Here is a 23,350-nt window from a genome sequence, read left to right on the forward strand (position 1 = left end):
TTTTGTAAATCACATGGCTTGTGGGGGAGTCTTTTTGAACTTACAGTTTTATTGATTTTCCCCCCGGGGGTGGGGAGCATGTTTACCAATAGGAAAGGAATGTTATGACCATAATAATGATAATGGATTGTATCCATCTAAGTCAGACTCAGTGGAAACGCACTGGCACGTCCTACTTAATTGCATTGATTTCAATGGGTCTACTCTATAACTTAGCTGAATACAAACCCCAGTGCAGTTAAAGGTTTAGTATCTGTTTAGTTTAGTTTAGGTTTAGTTTAGTGATTATTACAGACCCTTAGTTTAACATCTGAAACCCTAACCTTCATGCTTTATGCGGTGTTATTAGTTGATGCTGTCAAGATTTGTCTGTGTGGGCATATGACAGGGAGCTACAGCGATGGTGCTTCAGTGTTCCTGGTTCTGGGCAGGGGAAAGTAGAGCATGAGTGAAAGGGCTAGTGATAATTTGGGCCAGAGGCCTAGATGTGTGGTCCCATCCCCTAACTGTAGGGGAACATGGCGGGCTCCCCCCCCCCCGCAAAAAAGGAGTGGCGGCAAAACTAGGCCTTCTGGAGTTGGGGCCCTGATGGAATTGTTATGGGAGAGTGGTTCCTGTGTGCAATAAATTGGTCACTTGCATGCCTTGGGTGGAGATATACTCTCTGAAGGAGCAGATTCACAGTCTGGGCATGCTTTGGGATCTAGCTTTGTCACCAGAGGCTCAGATGGCCTCAGTGGCTAGGACCACCTTTTATCATTCTTGGCTTTTGTGCTAGCTGCAACTGTTCTGGGACCAGGATAGCTTGACTGCAATACTTCAGGTACTGACAACTTCAAGACTGGGTTACTTCAATGCACTCTATGTAGTTACTATGATGCACTGCTTGTGATTGGTCTGGAAAATACAGTGCAGAGCAATGCAGCATGAATGTTCACAGGAGTTAGACTCTGTCCATACATATATCACATCCCTGCTCAAGAGATCGGCACAGGCTGCCAATTTGTTACCAGGCCAGATTCAAGATATTTGTATGTAAGGCTCTCAATACCTTAAGGACCACTCTGCTGCTAGACTATTGAACAGAATAGTAACCACAAAAAGTGGCCTTTTCCTGACAGAAATGATTGTGTGTATCCACCCAAATAGTGGAAGACCCATTACAGAATTAGAGTGACTGACCTTGCTAATTATTAAAGAAGTTGTAAGAAGCTGGTATTTTCCCTGTAGATGCATTAAATTAAAACTAGATCTCAATGGCTTGTGAGCAAATAATCTTTTTCCAAAACATCTGGTTTAAAGGTTGCAATCACCATTTAACCCTGTGAATTATGGGAAGTTTTAGCCACTTGCCACATCAGCAAGACAGGTTCTCTACCTCCTGCCCTTGCCTGGAGATTTCCTGGCATTTACTGTAGTATAGATAGCACTGGGTTCGATGGACCAAGAGTCTTCCTCAGCATAAGAAAGCATCATAGAGGTATTGATTCAAATTTCATTTCCCTCACCCCAAACCTCAAAAAAGGGCCTTAGACCAACTGCAGTCTCTCAGCCATCCGGCATATGGGCTCAAAACACTCCACTTATATTATGAAACATGTTTTCTACTTGGTATGGACAAAGGTCCTGAAATATGAATAGTCTACAACAATTATGAACAATGGCAAGCCTATCTAGGGTGCAGAAACAGGAATAAAAGCCAGCCTGTTTAAACTGAAAGAAGCTTGTCTCCTCTTCTGAAGTTAAGAACTGTCACATGGAGCCATTAAATGTTTTGAATCTAAGCTGGTGTAAAATGGCATAACCCTGTCCAAGCCAAGGAGACTGTGTCAATTTATGCCAGGCAGTGAGTTGGGCCTAATGCATCTGGAGCGAGCATCCTGTTTCCACAATAACATACATACACAAAAAAACCCTTTAAAAACCACTACTGCTGTAACAAATAGCGATTTCTGAAGTGCAACCCTCAAAAGTATGTCAAGCCTCTTTTTAAATCAATGGGCTACATTTACACACAAATGCGGACTGTCTATGCAAGCTTTTTAATTTGGCCAGACTGGGAATAAGTAACTTTAAGTTAACAAGTTAATCTTGTTGACCAAAAAAAAAGTTTAGCTGCGGGGAGGAAGTTTGCTTGTATTTTAGAGGTGGCTAAGGGAGCTAAGACAGTAAAGTGAAATATTAACAAGACTTGGCACAGAGTCGCTCAGGACGTCTTAGAGAAAGTCTTCCTCTGCCAGCGCACAGCTGGATTTGCAGAGTGCAGAGGAAAAGGCAGAAATGGCTGAGGAGGAAAGCGGCGCAAAAGGAGGAAAAGAGAAGCAAAGAGGTCAGTGGCTATTTGATGCTTCCCCACCCCTAGTCCTTCTAAAGTAAAGTGACTCTGCCCATCATCCAGAGCTTCTTGTACACTTTGGGGGGGGGGGGTACAGATGGCGCTTCAGTACAAAGAAGCTTGCTCACAGACTCTGAAAGACTGAGCAGTTACACAGCTGCTGAAATGCCCTTTTCTGCACCGCTACTAAAGGCACGGGAGCCCTGTTCTCTTTTGCTACCCTAGTAGAGTTGTCCTCTTCTACTCTAAGCCATCTCTAGGAGAGCTGCCCTTTTCCACTAGAACTTCTCTGTCTGCAAAGGATCAGGGCTCCTACAGATACAATGAATATGTGGAGAATCTTGGTGGAATGAAGGAGGGCCAGTCACTTCACTGGGATTTCCAATGTTGCATATTGGTCATTTACCAGGTAACCTGCTGGCCAGGGATGGGGTCTAGTGCTCAGTGTTCCTCAGGTCTTTTCTTGACTCTGCCGCTTGTCTGATATTTGTCCTTTGGCAGGGCCCTTATCAAAGGTTTGGTGGTGGAGGATCCTAATTGGATGAGGAAGAGCAAAGCTGAAAGAAACCTAAATTTATTTTAAGTTACTAGATGCATGGAGTGATGTTAATAAATTTCTGTTCTATTCATTGAAAATATTTTCATTATGTTGCTGTTCAGTAAAACCCTCCAGGGCAGCTCACAGCAGAGTAATGAAACGAAACAGAAAGATGAAAAAAATAAATTGAAGGAACTCAATTGAATAGATAGAACAGTAAAAAAAATTGAATTAATATAATATGCAAAACATATGGCACTCCCAGTCTCCTTTCCGAGTTCTCCAACACTTACTAACAACAGCCAGTGATGTGGGGCAAAGAATGCATCCCATGATAACGCCATGACAAGGGTAAGTTAGTTTTAAAATTTATCAGCAGAGCTTGACCACAATAGTTCAGGCATTGGTAACATCAGAATTGTCTTCCCTTGTCCTTGACCTGGAAACAGTAGTTACTGCAGGATGCTAAAACACAATTGCTAACAGGAGTGAGACCCTGTCAGCATATAACACCTGAGCTCAGAGGTTAGCAGTGGCTGCCTGCTTGGTATAGGACCAAGTTCAAGGTGTTACTACAGTGGTACCTTGGTTGTCGAATGGCTTGGCTCCTGAACAAAATGGCTCCTGGAAGTGAGCGTTCCAGTTTGCAAACATTTTTCAAAAGCTGAACATCTGACGTGGCTTCCGACTGAGAACAGGAAGCTCCTGCAGCCAATCAGAAGTCGTGCCTTGGTTTTCAAACCTTTTCGGGAGTTGAATAGACTCCCAGAACGGATGAAATTCAAGAACCAAGGTACCACTGTATTCATATATAAAGCCCTTCACAGTTTGGGATTACCATACCCAATACAATCGTACCTTGGATCCCGAATGCCTTGTGAGTTGAACGTTTTGGCTCCGCAAATCCAAAAGTGAGTGATCCTTTTTGCGAATGTTTTTTTGAACCTGAACATCCGCCACGTCTTCCGCAGCTTCCAATTGGCTGCAGGAGCTTCCTGCAGCCAATTGGAAGCCACACCTTGGTTTCTGAACATTTTGGAAGTCGAATGGACTTCTGGAACGGATTCCGTTCGACTTCCGAGGTACCACTGTATATTCTCACTCCAGTGTTTCAATCTGTGGCAGTGGCACAGCTATGGGTGCCATATAATGCCCAGTTTGAACTTGTTTTTAAATGTTTTTGTCAGAGCTGCCCCAAGGTCCCAGCTCACAGAGTGTGATGGCCTGGGATTCCGATTCAGAGGATGAACCAGAGGAATCCCAGCCTGCACAGGAGTCCCCGCCTCCAGGGCCGGCTGAACTGGGGCAAGGCCTAGATGCTGAAGAGCCTGCACCTGTGACAGAGCATCAGGAGCTGGCCCCAGGTGAAGCCCTTCTGGCCCCAGAGGGGCTTGACGACTCAGTGGCCACAGGTGAGCCTCCTCCAGGGCCCAGTAACCCTTCGGCCTCTCCTGATCTGCAGAGGCTTAGGGCAGAGAGGCGAAGGGAACTGGTTGCCCCCAGGAGGAGTGCTCGCCTTAAGGCCAGAGGAGGCGGGGCTCCTGGGGGTCGGGACCGCCCCCGGCCTTAGAAGAGGATAAAAGCCCAGTCAGCCTGGCCCCAGGTTGCGGGAGCAACGTCGTTGTTGGCTTTGGACCTTCCTGTGTTCCTGATCCCTGCTTGGCCTCCTGTTCCTGACCATCCGGTGCTCCTGTTCCTGACCATCCGGTGTTCCTGTTCCCTGCTCGGCCTCCTGTTCCAGCGTTCCTGTTCCCCGCCCGGCTCTCCGCCTCGGACCTCGCCCCTCTTCGTGTGGACTCAGACTACGCTCACGGTACCTCTCCCCCGGGTCCAGCACAGTTTGCTCCCGCCACACCCGCACTCCCCCTTCGTTGGGGTGCGTTCGGGAAGAGCCAGAGGCCATGGCTGACCAGGCGGCTGCGCTGGTGGCATTGGCCCAGGAAAACCAGGCCTTGACCCACACCGTTCAGCAGCTAAGCGATGTGGTTGCGACGCTTCAGCAGCGGTTGGAAGCCTTTCCAGATCCTGGGGCCGACGCCCTAGCTCCAGGCAAGTACCCAGTGGCCTTGCCAGAGAAATTTGATGGGACCCAGGCCAGTTTTCCCATGTTCCTCGCCCAGGCCAAGTTGTACATTCAGGGGCGAGCCCGGAACTTCCCTGACGACCGCACCAAGGTGCATTTTTTAATCAGTTTGTTAAAGGACCAGGCGGCCAAGTGGGCTTTGCCACTGCTCCGGCAAGACTCTCCTTTGCTAACGGACTATGTGGGGTTTTGTAACCACTTAGAGACTGCGTTTGGTAACCCACTGAAGGAGAGCCAAGCCAATCGGGCGATTCGTCGGTTGAGACAGGACAAGTCCACAGTCGCCGCCTACGCCACAGAGTTTCGGCTGTTGGCACAAGACTTGTCTTGGAATGACGCTGCACTACGGGACCAGTATCTTGAGGGACTGTCGGACGAGATACTGGACCAGTTGGCCATGATGGATCGTCCCACCACACTGGATACCCTCATTCAGCGGAGCCTGCAGATAGACGATCGGTTGGAGGACCGTCGCCAGACCCGGGACCGCCAGCACTCCCGACTCCTGGCGCCAGTCCTTCCCAGCAGGTCCACGCCCACAGCCGAGTCGCCAGTCGAGCCAACGCCGCTCGGGGCTGCGCGACCTCGGCTCTCCCCCCCGGAGAAGTCGCGGCGTCGGGAGGGGAACCTGTGCCTTTACTGCGGTGGGGGTGGACATTACGCCCGTTCCTGTCCCGAGAAGCTACCAGTCGCAGGGAAACCGCCAACCTCGGTAGCCGAAGGCCCTAGCAACGTGGGGTCCCAAACCATGCAAGAAGGGCCCTCACCAGTAGAATTGCGACATCTCATGGTACCGGTGCGTCTCTACCCTCCAGGTGGGCCCTAGATTCTTACCCACGCTTTGGTAGATTCGGGGGCAACCCGCTCCTATATGGACGCTGCCTTTGCCGCGCATCATCAGGTGCCACTTCAGAACAAACCAGAACCGGTACAGGTGGAGGCAATTGACGGACGGCTCCTGCGTTCGGGTGCCGTCACTCGGGAGACCCAGCCCTTGGTCCTGTGTCTCCAGCAGCACCGGGAGGTGCGAACCTTGGACATTGCCTCCATGCCCCGGTTCCCCCTGGTGCTCGGAATGGACTGGCTAGAGGCTCACAACGTTCAGATTGACTGGGTCAAACGGACCGTACACTTCCCAGATCCATGTTCCCATGCTCAGTCGCAGATGCTAGCGGCCGCACCCACGGAGGAGGCAGCACCCACGCTCCCAGCCGTGTACCGGGACTACCAAGACGTGTTCGAGGAACGGGGGGCAGACCAGCTGCCGCCGCATCGGTCTTTTGACTGCAGCATAGACCTCCAGCCCGGAGCGCCCCTACCGGTGAGTCGCTTATACTCTCTAACAGAGCCAGAGCGCGAGGCTTTGCAGGACTTCTTGCGCAAGAACCTGGAGCGTGGGTTCATTAGGCCTTCCACCTCGCCTACTGCGGCACCAGTGCTCTTTGTTAAGAAGAAATGTGGGGAACTCCGTCCTTGCCATGATTACCGAGCCCTGAACAAAATCACCATCCCAGACCGGTACCCCTTGCCCCTTATTTCGGAGTTGCTGGAGCGGGTGCAAGGGGCACAGGTGTTCACCAAGCTGGACCTCCGGGGGGCCTACAACTTGATTCGGATCCGAGCCGGGGATGAGTGGAAGACAGCGTTTGGGACCCGGTACGGGCAGTTCGAATACTTGGTTATGCCTTTTGGTTTATGCAACGCGCCTGCTGTGTTCCAACGCTACATCAACCACGTGTTCCAGGATTTGTTAGATAAGTACGTGGTGGTGTACTTGGATGACATACTGGTTTACTCCCGTGACCCGGCTCGCCATGAGGGACATGTCCGGACCGTGCTGCAGCGCTTGCGTGAGCACCGTTTGTACGCAAAGCTCAGCAAGTGCGAGTTCCATCAGCGGACTGTGGACTTCCTTGGTCACCGGCTCTCTCCAGATGGGGTGCAGATGGACCCTGGGAAGGTGGCAGCGGTTCGAGAATGGGCGGCACCCCGGAACCGCAAGGACCTACAGCGTTTCCTGGGGTTCGCCAACTACTACCGGACCTTCATCGCAGATTATGCTCATCGCACCACCCCGTTGACCCAGCTACTGCGCCCAAAGACGCCGTTTTCCTGGGACGAGGAGGCAGAGGAGGCGTTCCAGGGGTTGAAGGCCTGTTTCCAGAGGGCGCCGATCTTACAACATCCTGACCCCTCTCGACCCTTTGTGGTGGAGACCGACGCCTCCAGTACGGCTCTCGGTGCCGTCTTGTCTCAACAGAATGGACCTGAAGCGCCACTCTTGCCCTGTGCCTTCTATTCCCGCCAGCTCCTACCAGCGGAGCGTAACTATACTGTGTGGGAGCGGGAACTACTGGCCATCAAGGTGGCCTTTGAGGTCTGGCGCCACCATCTTGAGGGGGCACGACATCCGGTGGAGGTGAGAACCGACCACCGGAATCTGGAGTACCTCCAGACCACCCGCAAGCTGAACCAAAGACAGATCCGGTGGGCGTTGTTCTTTTCCCGGTTCCAGTTCCGGATCCGCTATATCCCTAGCTCTCAGAACCAGAAGGCAGATGCCCTGTCCCGGAAACCTGAAGACAACGCAGACACGGTACAGCAAGCAGAACCCACCACGATCCTACCTCCAGCTGCGTTCCTGGCCACCCAGGAGGCGGAACCACTGCAGGCTCGGGTGCGGGGACAGCAGCGGGTCGACGCTTGGGCCCAGGAACGACTCCGGGAGCTGGCTGAAGGGTCCAGCCCACAGTATCCGGGGCTGGTCCTGCATCAGGGCCTTCTGCTGCACCACGGCCGTTTGTACATCCCGCCAGGGCCACTGCGGCTGGAGGTTCTCCGGATGGCCCATGATGCCCCAGCAGCGGGGCACTTTGGACGGTATCGGACCACCCATCTGGTCAGTCGTGAGTTTTGGTGGCCCCGCCTGAAGGCCGACGTGGCTCGCTACGTTGCTGGTTGTGATGTCTGCCGGCGCGCCAAGGGTCCTACCGGGCGACCCCCCGGCCTACTTCAGCCATTGCCAGTTCCACCACGCCCTTGGCACACGGTTTCGTTGGACTTTGTAGTGGACTTACCCCCGTCTCGTGGCTGTACCTGCCTTCTAGTGTTCTCCGACCATTTCACCAAGATGGTGCACTGCACCCCCTGCCCATCTGTACCCACAGCCAAGGAAACCGCTCAGCTGTACCTTCAGCATGTCTTCCGCCTGCATGGCCTACCAGAGCGCGTGGTGTCCGACCGGGGCGTTCAGTTCACATCCCGGTTCTGGCGAGCATTACACCAGACCCTCGGGACAGAGGTCTGCCTCTCGTCAGCCTACCACCCACAGACCGATGGCCAGACGGAACGGGCGAACGCGGTGCTGGAGCAGTACCTCCGGTGTTACTGCAGCTACCAGCAGGATGACTGGGTCGACCACCTGGCATTGGCGGAGTTCGCCTACAACAACGCGGTGAATGCATCCACCCAGCAGACCCCGTTCCAGGCCAGTTACGGTTATCATCCACGGCTGTTTCCAGATGTGCTGCCGGCATCCGCGGTCCCGGCGGTGACGGAGTGGCTTCAAGAGCTCCAGTCCCAGCAACAGCTTTTGGTGGAGCAACTGCACCAGGCCAAGGAAGCGTACAAAGCCCAGGCCGACCGCCACCGCCAGGTGGGGCCGGAACTTCGCGTCGGTGACCTGGTTTGGCTCTCCACTCGCCACCTCCACCCCTCTCGACCTTCGCGGAAGTTGGACGCCCGCTTCACCGGCCCGTTCCCTATCGTGGACCAAGTCTCTCCTGTAGCATTCTGTCTCCGGTTACCCGCAACCCTGAAGGTTCACCCGGTCTTCCACAGGTCCCTGCTGAGTCCGGTGGCCCCACCCGACGAGTTCCACCCGAACCGTCCCCGTCCGCAGCCAGTGTTGGTTCAGGGAGAGCCTGAGTATGAGGTGGAACGCATCCTGGACTCCCGATACCGCAGGGGAAAGCTGCAGTATCTCATTGACTGGAAGGGGTATGGACCGGAGGACCGTTCCTGGGAACCAGCGGCCAACGTCCACGCACCTGCCTGCCTCCGAGAGTTCCATGCGACGTACCCCGGCAAGCCGGGTCCGGACCCTCGGTTGAGGGGGGGGCCTGGGAGGGGGGATGGTGTGATGGCCTGGGATTCCGATTCAGAGGATGAACCAGAGGAATCCCAGCCTGCACAGGAGTCCCCGCCTCCAGGGCCGGCTGAACTGGGGCAAGGCCTAGATGCTGAAGAGCCTGCACCTGTGACAGAGCATCAGGAGCTGGCCCCAGGTGAAGCCCTTCTGGCCCCAGAGGGGCTTGACGACTCAGTGGCCACAGGTGAGCCTCCTCCAGGGCCCAGTAACCCTTCGGCCTCTCCTGATCTGCAGAGGCTTAGGGCAGAGAGGCGAAGGGAACTGGTTGCCCCCAGGAGGAGTGCTCGCCTTAAGGCCAGAGGAGGCGGGGCTCCTGGGGGTCGGGACCGCCCCCGGCCTTAGAAGAGGATAAAAGCCCAGTCAGCCTGGCCCCAGGTTGCGGGAGCAACGTCGTTGTTGGCTTTGGACCTTCCTGTGTTCCTGATCCCTGCTTGGCCTCCTGTTCCTGACCATCCGGTGCTCCTGTTCCCTGCTCGGCCTCCTGTTCCTGACCATCCGGTGTTCCTGTTCCCTGCTCGGCCTCCTGTTCCAGCGTTCCTGTTCCCCGCCCGGCTCTCCGCCTCGGACCTCGCCCCTCTTCGTGTGGACTCAGACTACGCTCACGGTACCTCTCCCCCGGGTCCAGCACACAGAGGACCAACGCCAGGTCGTCGTTATGTACAAAAGTCTTTATTAAAGTTCAGTTTCCATTTCAAAGCCGCAGCGCGCAGCTCTACGTCTTAAACCCTAGACCGTCGAAGTTCCGTCTGAATCTCCTCCCCCCTGACACCAGTTTAAGATTCTAGCCCTGCTCCACCTCTTCCTCTGCTCTCTCCTCCGCTGGGTCCTCCTGCCCGCTGAGGCATTCCCCTTTCTGGACTCTTCTGACGCTGAGTCGCCTGACTCCTCCCCTTGCCTCCGGCGGGCTTTAGGACCTGGTTCCCAGTCCTCGTTCTCTACTGTCCCGCTCGCCTGTACATTTGAACTTGGCTCTCGCGCCAACCCAGTGACCTTCCTCCTGACTGTTACACTGCTTCTATCACTGCTTCCCTCTTCCGGGATACTGGCTGGACCTGACCTCCCCTCCGTTGCCTGACTCTCCGATGGAGGCGTGGTCAGCCCTGACTCATCTTCTCTCCCTGGTGGGGGATACGCTGGACCCGATATCTGGGACTCTTCCCCCCCACTATGCTCTGGTGGGGAAGCTGGTCCTGATCTCCAACTGCTGCTCTGGGAGTCCCCGCTGGCCCCTTGCTTCTGGAGTGTCCCCCTTGGGACCCCCCTTGCCCTGGCCACCGGCGCCCCCTTCTGTGAATCTTCCGATTCGCTGGAGAGGCTCATGGAATCTCTCGGGCCACTGTCATCTTCTCCTACGCTGCCCTCCGATTCTTCCCCTTCACTCTCCCTTTCCTCCCTTCCCTGTGCTTCTGCTCCTGAGCCCCTGACAGTTTTAAATCCACAATTTTTATTTTTTATTTCATTTTGTGATACGCTAGTTAGAGGGAGTTTTGTTTTTTGTTTTTTACAGTCAAGGGGCATATAAACATTGCTAATGAAATAAATAAATGAAAGTTACAGGAGACGCCAAGGAGAACTCGAGAACAGCATGTGTCTTTGTTGCAGAATTGTGTCGAGGATAAGTATAGTTCCAACCTGTGAAAGGTTCAGCTGTTCTTTTTTGGTTTTAAACTAATTGTGAATTGTGTTTTCAAAACTTTGAAGACTGCTGCTTTCACTGTGAAATATCAATCAGCCGGTGGAGATATTGTGGGAGGGCCTTTCCCCTCAGGCAACTGATGGAGCCCTTTCACATCCCTCTCCTCTGACACTCATCAAGGTGCACTGCAAAGCATCCTTGCCATTACGGAGAATGCAAGGCCATTTTAGAAGTTACAATGGTTTGGGATGTTCCAGCACCCCAAAGTCCACTCCAGAACTGAACCCCCCCCCCAATTCATGTGTTCTGTAAATTTTCGTGGTGCATTGCTGCGTGCTTTCTGGCACAGCAAAAAAAAGGGATTTTTATTCATCATATGATGCCATAGCGTACATTATTATGCTGACATTACTGCTCCCACATGACATCTCCGACCATTAACTACTATGGCAACAAATTACCTATACTTGGCCTGCTCTTTAGTTTTGCAAAGGCTCATTCTCCTAACAAACAGGAATGTGCCAGGCTATCTGTTTAGCAAAAGAAACTGGATGCTGGATGTTAAGTCCTTATGTAACAAAATAAAAATCAATATCGGGGAAAAACAGCTGTGCAGGAAAAAAGGGGGGATAGAAAATCCTCCTTTCTCATGTGGGACAGGACAAAAGAGAACAGTCTGAACCACATGTGGAATAGGAATCAGGGATTTGCCAAGTACAGTGGTGCCTTGCAAGACGAAAAGAATCCGTTCCGCGATTCTCTTCGTCTAGCGGTTTTTTCGTCTTGCGAAGCAAGCCCATTGACGGATTAGCGGATTAGCGCTATTAGCAGTTTAGCGGCTTTTAGCGGCTTTTAGTGGCTTTTAGCGGCTTATCAGCTTAGTGGATAAGCGGCTTAGCGGCTTAGAAAAAGGGGGGGAAGGGGGGAAAGTCGGAAAAACTCGCAAGACATTTCGTCTTGCGAAGCAAGCCCATAGGGAAATTCGTTTTGCGAAGCGCCTCCAAAACGGGAAACCCTTTCGTCTAGTGGGTTTTTCGTCTTGCGAGGCATTCATTTTGCGGCATTTGTATAATGCAGCAATGAAGGATAAGAATAAAAACATCAGTGTGGAAAGGGTGGGCAATCAAAAAGAAAAATATATACATTGTATGTTAAGTAAATGTGTTATTATTTTTTTAAAAAAAACTAATAAAAATTAATAATGAAAAAAAGGAAGCATCCCTATTGCAGTGGCCCTTCCTTTCCTGGGCTCCAGGTGAGCAAATAATATATCTTGCATACTGCAGTGTGGTGTAGTGGTTAAGAGTGGTAGACTTGTAATCCAGGGAACCGGGTTCGCGTCTCCGCTCCTCCACATGCAGCTGCTGGGTGACCTTGGACCAGTCACAGTTCTCTGAAGTCTCTCAGCCTCACTCACCTCACAAAGTGTTTGTTGTGGGGGAGGAAGGGAAAGGAGATTGTTAGCCACTTTGAGACTCCTTTGGGTAGTGATAAAGCGGAATATCAAATCCAAACTCTTCTTCTTCTTCTTCTTCTTCTTCTTCTTCTTCTTCTTCTTCTTGGGCCTAGCAAGGAACAGGCCACTATATATTAAGGAGATGTGTGCATAGCCCTCACGTTCTTGGTAATGATGGAATACCTTGAAATGCACGCGGCAGTAGTTGAAGGCTGGTGGGAGAGACAGAAAGGACTCAGTATTCCTTGTGGGGAAGCACTTCTGCAAGTGCAGATTTATGAGTGTGGAGCAATGCATGAGGAAGCAATAGATCTTGCCCATTATTCAAACATTATATCGTGCAATCCTACACATAATCTGCACAGAAGTAAGCCCCAGGGAGTTCAGTGGGAATTTCTCCTAGGTAAATATGTACAGGATTGCAGCAGACTTCATTTCTTAAAGAATTTCAATAAAATGTAATGTGAATAAGATATGAACAGAATTAAATACATTCCTAACCATGTCTACACAGAAGCACCTCCTACTGAATTCAGTGGGGTTATTCCCACGTAATGGGGTTAGTATTGCAGTGTTAACATATTAAGCACTCTTCCTAGGGTTTTATTACCCCCCTAGCGCAAAATAAATGGGTTTTTACCATCCACATTCTGTCCCTCTGGTTCTTGCTAAGCAATAAACATTAAGATCACTTCTTAGGGACTCTGTAAAAACAACACGAAAATCAGCACAGTAGGTTTAATCTGACAGACAGCCTTGGAAAGAGTTTCAGAAAAAGAATAAATTGGTGAGGCTTTTGCGGTGTAGAAAGATGACAGCCTAAAGGTAAAGCAGGGTGGGACATCAGATTGGTGCTGCTGAGGTCATTTGTTAATTAATGGTGCCTCGCTTCAGATCTTACTCATAGCTAGCTAATGAGAGAAGTGAACACCAATGCATATACTTAAGCAATAATCCACAAAACCCCATCCTTGCACTTTCTGTAAATGGGAGCAACACTATATGTTATGCTGAACACACAGGGCTGCCTCTAAAAATGTAGCCCAATGTTGAGTTATTCCATCTCAACGCCATGCTCATTTAGGCACGTCTTCTCCTGTTGTGTGGTATCATCACAGGGGTGCCAACTTGAATAAAATATTGGGAGGGGCCCAGGTAAGCCCCACACTGCTTAACTGATCACAAGATGTGGCATGCAGACACCTTTTGAATACCAATGCCCATCATCTTTGGCGGGAGGGTGAAGGAGTAGGCTCCTATATATGATAACATTTGGTGTTTCCCCACTGCTGCCAGCAGGAGCCAAATATGGAGTGATGGCAGAAAAGTTCACATCCCAACCACCTTGCAATGCATGTTGCAAGTATGGCTAAAAACTACATGGGAGAAGAGGGAGAACTAGACAAGCAGCTGCTATTTTTAGCAGCAGCCTTGCGTCAGATATGAACAGAAGAAGCTGCCTTATACTGATTCAGACCACTGGTCCACCAAGCTCAGTATTGTCCTCACAGACTAGTAGCAGCTCTCTAGAGTTTCAGACTGGGGGCATCCCCAGCTCTGCCTGCAGATGATGAGGATTGAATCTCTGTTCTTCTGCATGCAGAGCAGATGCTCTACCACTGAGCTACAGCTGTCCCCCCAATGCATTGCTCTGTCCAGAGACAGGGGCAGTGTGAATTGCCTTTTTAGTACGAATGATGTTGCTTTTTGTTGTTGGACGTAAAACAGCCGGTGAAGAATTTGCAGGAGGGCCAGGAATGGCACGGGGGTAAGGCCTTTGCCCTTCCAGGTCATCTTGTGGCTATAGACATGCCCTTTAGCAAGTTGCTCAGCACTTGTATGACAGACAGCAGCAGCAACAAAAATGACAGAGATTTTTGCCAAGACTTGAACAGCGGAAAAAATAATAGGTGTGTGCGTTCCTATAATGTCGTTCACCTTAAAATGCGAAGCAACAAACAGCAGCAAGGAAAGAAGGGTCCTACATTACAATAACAAAACAAGGAGCAGATAAAACGTAGGAGCCCTGGCTGTGGTTGTCCCTGAAGGGAGCGATGCAGTGGAAATCATGTTTGTTGTTTCTGTATTGATTGCAGAGGTAGCATGCAATTTGATCTTGGGGCTGATAAGAAATGAGAGACTGTGAACTTCAGGTTGTAATTTGGTTCTGGCATGGTTTGCGCTTGTAATACATTTGTCTAGAACAGGGGAGGGGGAACTTTTGGCCCTCCAGATGTTGCTACACTACAACTCCCATCATTCCTGACCAGTGGTTCTGCTGGCTTGGGTTGATGGAAGTGGGAGTCCAGCAGCTAGGGGCATCTGGGGGCCAAGGCCCCTCTAAATTTTCAAGGAATGGGGGCCTGGCCCCCTCAAAATCCCATGGTGGCCATGCATGTACACCGTGAGGTATGTTGACATCATTCACACAAGCCGTGCAGCGTGCGTATGACACATCAGCACGCTACCCAGCATGCGCGAGTGACATCAGCATATTGCACGGCCAAGGCCCTCTCAGTCATGGGGGCAAGCTGGCACACTTGCCAGCAACAACTGGAGAGTCACAACTTAGCCTAAGTAGGACAACTGGAAAGATGAGAAGATAGATTTATATCCCAGTTCATCTCCTGTACACATGCAGCCGCAGAAACTTTGATCACAGTCAGGATAGACCCTCGTGTGCAGCCTAGAAAGAAGTGATCCTGCTTCAGGGAGCACCATGAGCAGAGGTGGTTTTAAGGTAGCACAACTGGTGCAGCTGCCACAACAGTGCTGTAGCATGGAGCCCAAGAGGCGGTGTGGGGCCAAATGTTGCTGTTGCACAGGGCACTGCTGAAACTTGAGAGCCCAAAGTCTGCCACTGCGATAAAAAGAGGAACTGATGCCTGAATGGTACAGCAAGATTTTTAAAAGCCCTAGGGGTAGGGAACCTTATTCAGCCCAAGAGCCACATTTCCTCATGGATGATCTTTCAAGGGTTACTTACCAGTGGTAGGCAGAGCCCAAGGCAAAAGTGAGTGGAGCAATAGCTGTGACTCTTTTCCTTTTGTCCTGCATGTTCTCACAGTGGGAGATGAGGAGATATAAATTGATGGGTTTTTATTTTTACAATATGAGCAAAAACCGGGCAGAGGCCAATATGGACAAATAAATTTGGAGGGAGTGGATTTTGAGCGGCTGGGCATCTTACACACTTTTAATTATACACAGTAGTTCTAAGCTTCCTGTTCTCCCCCACCTCTTCGTTCAAAAATGGTAAGTCCTTTGTGAGGTACTAGGGTTGCTAGCTAATCTCCTCCTGTGGAAGAGGGTAAGCTATAAACAACCCTGCAGGAAGCATCTCACAAAACACAAAAACAGTTACATACAAGCCCTGCCCTTATCTCTGCAGAGGGGTGCATGAGGAATCCATTTATTACCTATACTAGTAGCCTACGGTGGCTGCACAGATAAGAGACTATTAAAAAGAGGGTCAATCAAAAGAAATGTGAGGAGCTCTTCACAGTTATTTATTTTATGTATGCATTTATTTATTGCTCTTATATCTTGCTCTTCCTGCGGCAAGCTTATTGGGGAGCATTTTATTAGTGAGATATCACAGTCTTTTAAAGCCAAGCAGCGCCTAAATAGCAAATGAGCAGCAGAAATCTAAGTGTAAGCCACACAGAGCTCATTTGCTCTGAGCTCTCAATGCATCATTTTGCTTCAGCCAGCTAGTTTCAAATAGGCGGGGATGCCTGTGGTTCCTGCAGAATAAGCCTGCTATTATAGCAGAGATGGCCCAAAGCCACAAACCTTGCCACTAATTATGAGTTTCAACATTTGGAATAGGGATTATCATTCAGTATGCATTTCGCTTGACTCAACACAAGGGTTACTCAGAGTACCTGAAGTGTGCTCAGAGTGAACAGCACACAGCCCTGCCTGCAGGTGCTGAGGACAGCCCTGTCACTGTTGTGATTTAGTGACAGTTTCACCAGCCCAGTTTAACTTTGCTCGTCTCCTTCCTCGTGAAGCTCTCCTCCTGCCTCAGCCTGGCAGAGAGAAAAATGTGCACAATCAGGGTTAACTTAAATCTGAACTAAACTCCACTCATTTGGAAGTCTTCCCAACCAACTCACCACGACAGCAGAGAGTTGTGTGAGGCAAACTGGGGAGGGAAAAAGGAAAAGCATAGGATGGACCTCTCAGGGAGAAAAGAATCTAAGGAGACTCTGTTCACTTTTATTTCTGCAGGAGATAATCCTTCAGAAGGAGTTTGCCCTCCTGAGAGAAAGTCCCCGGTAAGTATTTGATCTGACTTGGTTGGGGTGTGGTGGAAGGGTTGTCGTGGAGGGTTGTTTTTATTTTGGGGCGAGTTTATTTTGCTGTTTCTTTCAACTTCCCTGGAACAATTCTCGAGAGCTTGCTGCTCTTGCCTTCGCCTGTTGTGCTTTGGCCTCTGACAGACAAGCACCATTTCTTGCCTAGGGTTGGTATTAGCATTAGAGATTCGAAACGAAATTCTTTCTTGCTAACCTGATTAATGTACTAGAAAGGCAGCTCAGACAACAGAGGAACAAACCCGAGCCAATGGCTTCTTTGGGAATTACCACTTCTTGGAATGCATTTCCCAGGCAAAAACAACACTCTTTTGAAGGAAGCAAGAATGATATACATAGAGGGGGAGGTGAGCCTGCAGCTTTGCTTGCTGGATTTCAAAAGTGGAGGCAGCTTCCAATTCAGCGGCAATATTTTGATATGGGTTAGTTCTACTGTCAGAATTTCCACTAGATTTTTTCTTCTTTCCCCTCTCTGAGGATAAGTGCTCCTGAGCCTTTCTAGCTTATTCAAAAGCACACATTTTATTCTCCAGACTGTATTTGTAGAGAGCTAGTTTAAAGATTGCTGCAAAAGGAATAGATATGTAATGGTGAATTAAGGAAGAAATTAAGGTACCGTAGATGTGCAGTCAAGCATTGGAGCAGGAAGTACATAACCTTCAAAGAACAAGATTGTGCTATGTATATTTGTAAAAGTCAAAAGGCTAATGAAGAGGAACATACATGGTGATACAGGTGGAGAGGGGAAACCTTGCTGGTTTTTAGTAAAACAAGGGGTGGCTTGGTGAGTGCTCATGTGTTGGAATGTCCTTTCAATCAATTAAAAAAATTAATAGTAATGGGGACAGGGTCTAATTGGGTCACTCAGCAGCATGACTAGTGATAATCTGGAAAAGTGTTCTGATTGAGGTTTTGATCAGGTGAATTTATTTCACTATATACAGTTTTGCCATTTGTGCAGATTCAAGGATGGATACAGGAATGCATTAGCATTGACACCTGTGCAAATTCATAAGTTAATGCTGTAATTACCTTAAGGAATGAGCCAACATAATTTTGTGTTGTTCCCCTTAATGTCAATATCCACTGGAAGAAACTATGGGCTAAAAACAAGTCAAAGTGCAAGTAGATAAATAGGTACCACTCCGGTGGGAAGGTAAACGGCATTTCCGTGTACTGCTCTGATTTGCCAAAAGCGGCTTAGTCATACTGGCCACATGACCCGGAAGCTGTCTGCAGACAAACACCGGCTCCCTCAGCCTATAGAGCGATGAGTGCACAAGCCCAGAGTCGTCCGTGACTGGACCTTCCGGTCAGGGGTACCTTTACCTTTACCTTTAATGGTTTAAATTTTTTTATTAAGCCCTGCTCCCACATACAAACACAAAACTGGTGTTTGGACCTAGATTATGTGATCATACTCACCCCCCCTTTAAGTATTATAGGGAAGCAAGCTCACAACATTCCACCATGCCCATCAGGCATACCTGTTCCAGTGAATATAGTGTCTGAAAAGGTCACATCTGTACAAAATGCAATGTGTGTAGGCCTGAAAAACGGTCAAGTTCCCTCATTCATTCTGGGAATTGACCAAATTGCTTGTTCTCACACATACAAGTTGGTTTATGTTTATTTGTGTGTACTCTATTCAAACATTATGTCACACTCGGATGCCTGACAGTACAGGTTTCCCAAATAGACAAGGTGGGAAGGAGTGATATGCAAGATTGAAAGCAGTGGTGGAAGAAGTTTAGCAAGGCCACATAAATCTCCTCAGATTGGGAAGTAATTGTTGCAGATTAATAAACAGAGAAAATCAAAGGTTCCAGAATAAAGTGTTCTGGGTTAATAAAAGTTATTTTCAGATATTAGAACCAGGGCTTCCAGACCTTTGTTTCATCTAGTAACACAAATGAACCTGAGCTGCTAGTAGAAGGAAACTTCAAGAGGGAAAGTGATGGGCAAGGGAAGGTTTAAGCACCCTCTTTCTGCCCATCACTTATCTGCTGCAAGTTGCACCTGCCCAGAACTTCTTTGCAAGAAGCGATCGTGTCTAGGTTTGGAGGCACTGGAGCTGGAATAGGTAGTTCTGCCCTCGGCTGAAATGTAAACACACACTTGGTTAGGAGCAACTTACTTAGATTTTCAGTTCTATTCTCATTAATGAGATATAGGGATGAGAGAGAAATTTGATTCAGTTCACATTTAAAGGTGAGTTTGCCTAATCCGTGCTTTCTGAAACCATGCACAGTACCAAAATACAGCCATCTTGCAAAATTCGTCTTTCTCTGAATTCTGCAGTGCAGTTATACCAGTAAGGACTGTTATTATTATTATTATTTTAAAATAACTAACTGATATGGAAAGCTGAATTTAAGATTGGAAAACTGGAAAACTGAAATGGACAGATTCACCCTTCCCTAACGAGATGTGTCTCAATCCTCTTTAAATTCCACAGTGATCCTGATATATGTGCTTTCTGGTTCACATCATACATTAACTTAGAAGGAGAAGGGTTTCCCTCTTCTTCTGGCATTGATGTGTGTTGCTCTGCTAAGATGCATGAATTGATGCTAGGTAGATGCTATTTTTACTTTGAAAGACAATAATTGCTCATTAGATAATGACAGATGTTTGAATGAATTCAAACAGAGTACAAAATAGGGGTTAGTGCTCAGGAGCATCCTTGGCATGCCTAATGTACTAATCCTCATTTTGAATTCATCCAGGTTTTTGACAGCATGATGACACTCACCTGATTAGTGAACACTCCTGATAGGAGAGCAAAAATTCCCCTTAACAGAAGTTCCAGTGAACATGTGCTGGATGGAGCAGGATTGCTGCTGCAGACTCAGCATTTTATGAGCATGTATAGATAATCCCTCCATGTAGAACTGTACGTGTGGAGGGCTTTTTCTATGTGTTCAGCAGCTTCTGATTTCCAAGGAGTTCATGCAGGAGCTCACTGCGCATATTCACATGAATGCTTGTTGGTTGGGATAGAGCCTGCTGAGGAAGTGCAAGTTTAATTGTTTTATTCATATCTGCGGTGCCTAAATATAAATTTCAAATTTCTAGATTTGGGCCTTCAAATTCACCTAACCAGCTAGTTGCTGTCAGAACCATGTCACCAGCACTGGATAGGCTGTTTATTTCCCCCACTATCAGATGGGTTTATGTTTCTCCATAGGCTATGCTGTCTCTTTTATGTCCTGAGATAACACCACAAAATGATGCAACAGCACTCTGGGGAAAATGCCAGCTAACATTGTTTCCTTGTTTTACAGCGAAGCCTCACAAAGTTGAGGACAAAGTGAGGGCTTGGCTCTGAATGCAATACGAGTGTCACGTTGCTTCCAGTCACATAGTAATCCTTTCGCGTGTGATGTCTGGAGACCTGTGTCTTACTGATACTGGCATTATCATTTTCTTCCCCCTTTTTGTTTATTTTCCTGTTGATGACATAAATTACTGGATAGATCTCATTACAAACTACTGGATAGATGGAACCCAAGCATGCTGGGATTTGCTTTGTGGTTAGAATTAATCACTAAATGGAACAAATGGAACTTTCTAGAAAAGCAGTTGACATCTGCCCTGATCACTTCTGATCCACAAAAAATCTTCCTCCTCTTTTCTTTCTTTCTTTCCTTTTTTTTTTTGCCAACAGCTGTTTTCCCTCACATAAGCTGTCCCTTAGACCAGGTGGTCATGTAATTATTCATTTCATTTCGTTTATGGATCACTTCCCATAAAACATCCCAAAGCAATTTAACAGTGTAAAATATCAATAATATAAAAACAGCAATAAGAACAATTTAAAGTCAAAGGCAGATAAGGACAGGGATTTTTTTTAAAATCCACACTTAAAGGGGTTGTTGGTGAAGGAAGGTCTTCCAGGTGTGCTGAAAAGGTAATGGATAAGGTATGTCTGATATGTGATTGGCGTTCCAAGGGTAGGTGCTGCCTCGTGAAAGGCCTGGTTTTCCATCATATGGAAGAGAACTCCTGATGAGAGGGTGTCTGCAGGAGGCCCTTTCCTGTAGAGTGCGGTGACTGGGAATACAAGGGATGAGTTTGAAGAAAATCATGAACACACATTTGTGGTTCCTGTTTATCTAACTTGCAAAGCCACAATTATGCCTGCTATAGCTAGAAAATTTATACAGAGGGAGAAATATATATTTCAAACGTATTCACCTCCATTTGACAGTCGTTCACTGTGCTGATTATCAGCCTTCGGGCAAGGCTTTATTTATTATAAGCTCTGTATTTCCTTCGAATCCCTTCTCTGGGGACATCTGCCAATTCAGCATTGAATTATAGGTTTGTACATTTGATTCTGGGATTCTGTGTGCTGTGCGTCATTATTTCAACTGTACATATGACCGAAGGACAAGTTTTGTATGACACTACCTTTTTTCTGGTTTGCTTCTTTAGAAAGTATGTGGTACCAATTACCCTCTCAGCATCGCCTTCATTGTGGTGAATGAGTTTTGCGAGCGCTTCTCCTACTATGGCATGAAAGGTGTGTGTTATATCTTTCATCATTTCTCCACAGCTTCTCAGAGAATAGTTTGGCTCTCTTTGCAATTTGTTTTGCCTTTAGGATGATAAAAGGGGGCCTGTGGGTGGGAGCAGAGAATTAATAGTAGGAATTATCTGAAAAGATTCCTTGCCTTCAGATCTTAAATTGCCTCAGATACCTCAGCTGTCTCTGATACGTGTACACACTAACAGGATAGACTGAAAGGTTATAAACATGGTGCCAGAGGCTGCTTCCAGGTGGGTGGCTGCTAGTACTGCCGAATAATTGCACTTCTGCTGTAAGCTACAAGTGAAGTTGCACTTGACTTTCCACATTATTGGGAGTTCTAAACTTTTTCTGTGTCTGCATGCTGCTGTGTTCTGTACACAAGTGCTCATGACATAACTGCTGTGGGTGAGGCCAACTGAAGCTCAGCACACATCCACTAAAACCCTGCAGCAGCCATTTTATATGGCCCCATTTTTTAAACTTTGTCTTTTAATAAGCTCTAAAATCCTTTCTTGCCTTTATTAATGAATGAAAGGTATAGTGCTATAACACTATAATGCTGATTTGTTTGTTTTGTTTGTGTTTTTTTAAAAAACTATTTTAGGAATACATGCATACAAAAAAAATCCCCTCTCGACTACGTAAAATGGGAGCCATGTACATTTTGCTAAAATTGCTTCGGTCAGAAAGACCATTATATAACAAATTTGGTGTTACAGTGCTGTAACTCTCATTCATTTGTTTAAGTGCCATAATACTACATTTTAAACAAAAGATTTTAAAAATAACCTTTCTGATCACTGCTATTTTAGCGACATGTCAAACATAGGTTACTGGTAGGAGTTTCAATGCTTTTAAATAACATTAATACACACACACAGAGAGAGAGAGAGAGAGAATATCAAATCCCCATACTTTTAAAAAGATAGAATACTAATGCTAATCTACACCTGTGGAGATTCCATCACTCTTCTGTTCTTCTGAAAAATGTCCGACTTTCTGCCTTCTGAGAAAAGGTGGGAAGAGCCACAGGAGCAATAAAGGATGAAAGCATTGTGTGGATGTCTCATGAAAAGTGTGCAAATGAAGCATCAATTCCACATCAAGCATCCATTGTGACAGCCCACTTGCGCATCTGCTCGTCCACTAGTAGAAGCCATATTCCTAAGCCATAGTGCAATAGCCAAATTCAACGAATTCATAACCCCCAACTGAATGTTATTATTATACTTGGTGACAGTTAAGCTTATGCATTACTATTTGTGCTACTGCTCGGACATCAACTCTCAAACTGCTTGCACTAAAGTTATGTTGGATCTCGCCCCCTGCTATGGAAGCTCTCTCCTGTCTCTTCCCTTTGGGGACAGTAATATGGAAGCAGAACTGGAAGCTGGTCAGCAAGGGCTACAATCTCTGGAGAATGACCAGGAGCATATAGGGGAGAGAAAGGAAGAGTGACAGGAAAGGTCTATTGGTCTGACATCCAGGATTGCTTGCTTTTCCTCTGTTGGAGGCTGTATGCTTGTATCAGTGGGATGATAGCTAGAGACTGAGAAAGGGCAATTTGCTCATCACTGTGTTTTCATGGTAGTGAAAGCTGAGCCTCCTTGGGTTTCTTTTGGTCATTGTTGGCATCGGCCTGCCTCAGGAGACAATGGAAAAGTTGCACCTTCAGGGGTAAAGTCAAACCGTTGGAGAGTTACAGAGCCTGCTATGGCTGTAGAGTTTTCATGGTAGTGAAAGCTGAGCCTCATTGGATTTCTTTCTGTCACACCACTGGTAAAAGCACAGGGCCTCTTTCGGGAAAAGAAAATGGCAATTATTGTCACACTCTGGGGCTCACACATTGTTTATGAAACTCATTGCTTTTGTCTTTGTTTTTATCCCTCAGCCGTTCTGACTTTGTATTTCCTCTACTTCCTTCACTGGGATGAGAATACATCCACCTCCGTCTACCATGCCTTCTCAAGTCTGTGTTACTTTACACCTGTCATTGGTGCCCTCATGGCTGACTCTTGGCTGGGAAAATACAAGTAAGGATAAAATATATTACGTCTTCAAGTGGAAGATGGGAGAGGATTTTTTTCAGCTTACATTTTAATTCAACCTTGTTTAATGCAAATTTGTGAAATTTGTGGTTCTCTGAATTTTGCAATGCTGTTCTCCAACCAAATGATGTGTACAAAAATGGGTATGTTAGGGAAATGCGTGCATAACAATGTGCATATTAGTGAAAATAACATACAAAAATGTTTCATATATTAGCAGAAATATGTTTGCCAAAATATGTATA

At 47.8% G+C, this 23,350-nt stretch overlaps 1 protein-coding gene across 3 annotated transcripts in view; it reads left to right on the forward strand.

The window, feature by feature from the left end:
* Positions 1 to 1,993: 1,993 nt before the first annotated feature.
* The window catches only part of SLC15A2 (solute carrier family 15 member 2), an 84,417-nt gene continuing 63,060 nt past the window's right edge, over positions 1,994 to 23,350 (forward strand). Inside the window, exons 1-4 of one of the 3 annotated variants that reach the window (XM_081871904.1) lie at positions 1,994 to 2,329; positions 16,435 to 16,481; positions 20,961 to 21,048; positions 22,949 to 23,090. In XM_081871904.1, coding sequence (XP_081728030.1) covers positions 2,281 to 2,329; positions 16,435 to 16,481; positions 20,961 to 21,048; positions 22,949 to 23,090 — 326 coding nt within the window. In that variant the 5' untranslated portion in view covers positions 1,994 to 2,280. The other 2 variants (XM_081871905.1, XM_081871903.1) reach the window with 2 other exon arrangements.

This window comes from Podarcis erhardii (genome assembly GCF_964252035.2).
Source record: "Podarcis erhardii genome assembly, chromosome: 1".
Lineage (NCBI taxonomy): Eukaryota > Metazoa > Chordata > Lepidosauria > Squamata > Lacertidae > Podarcis > Podarcis erhardii.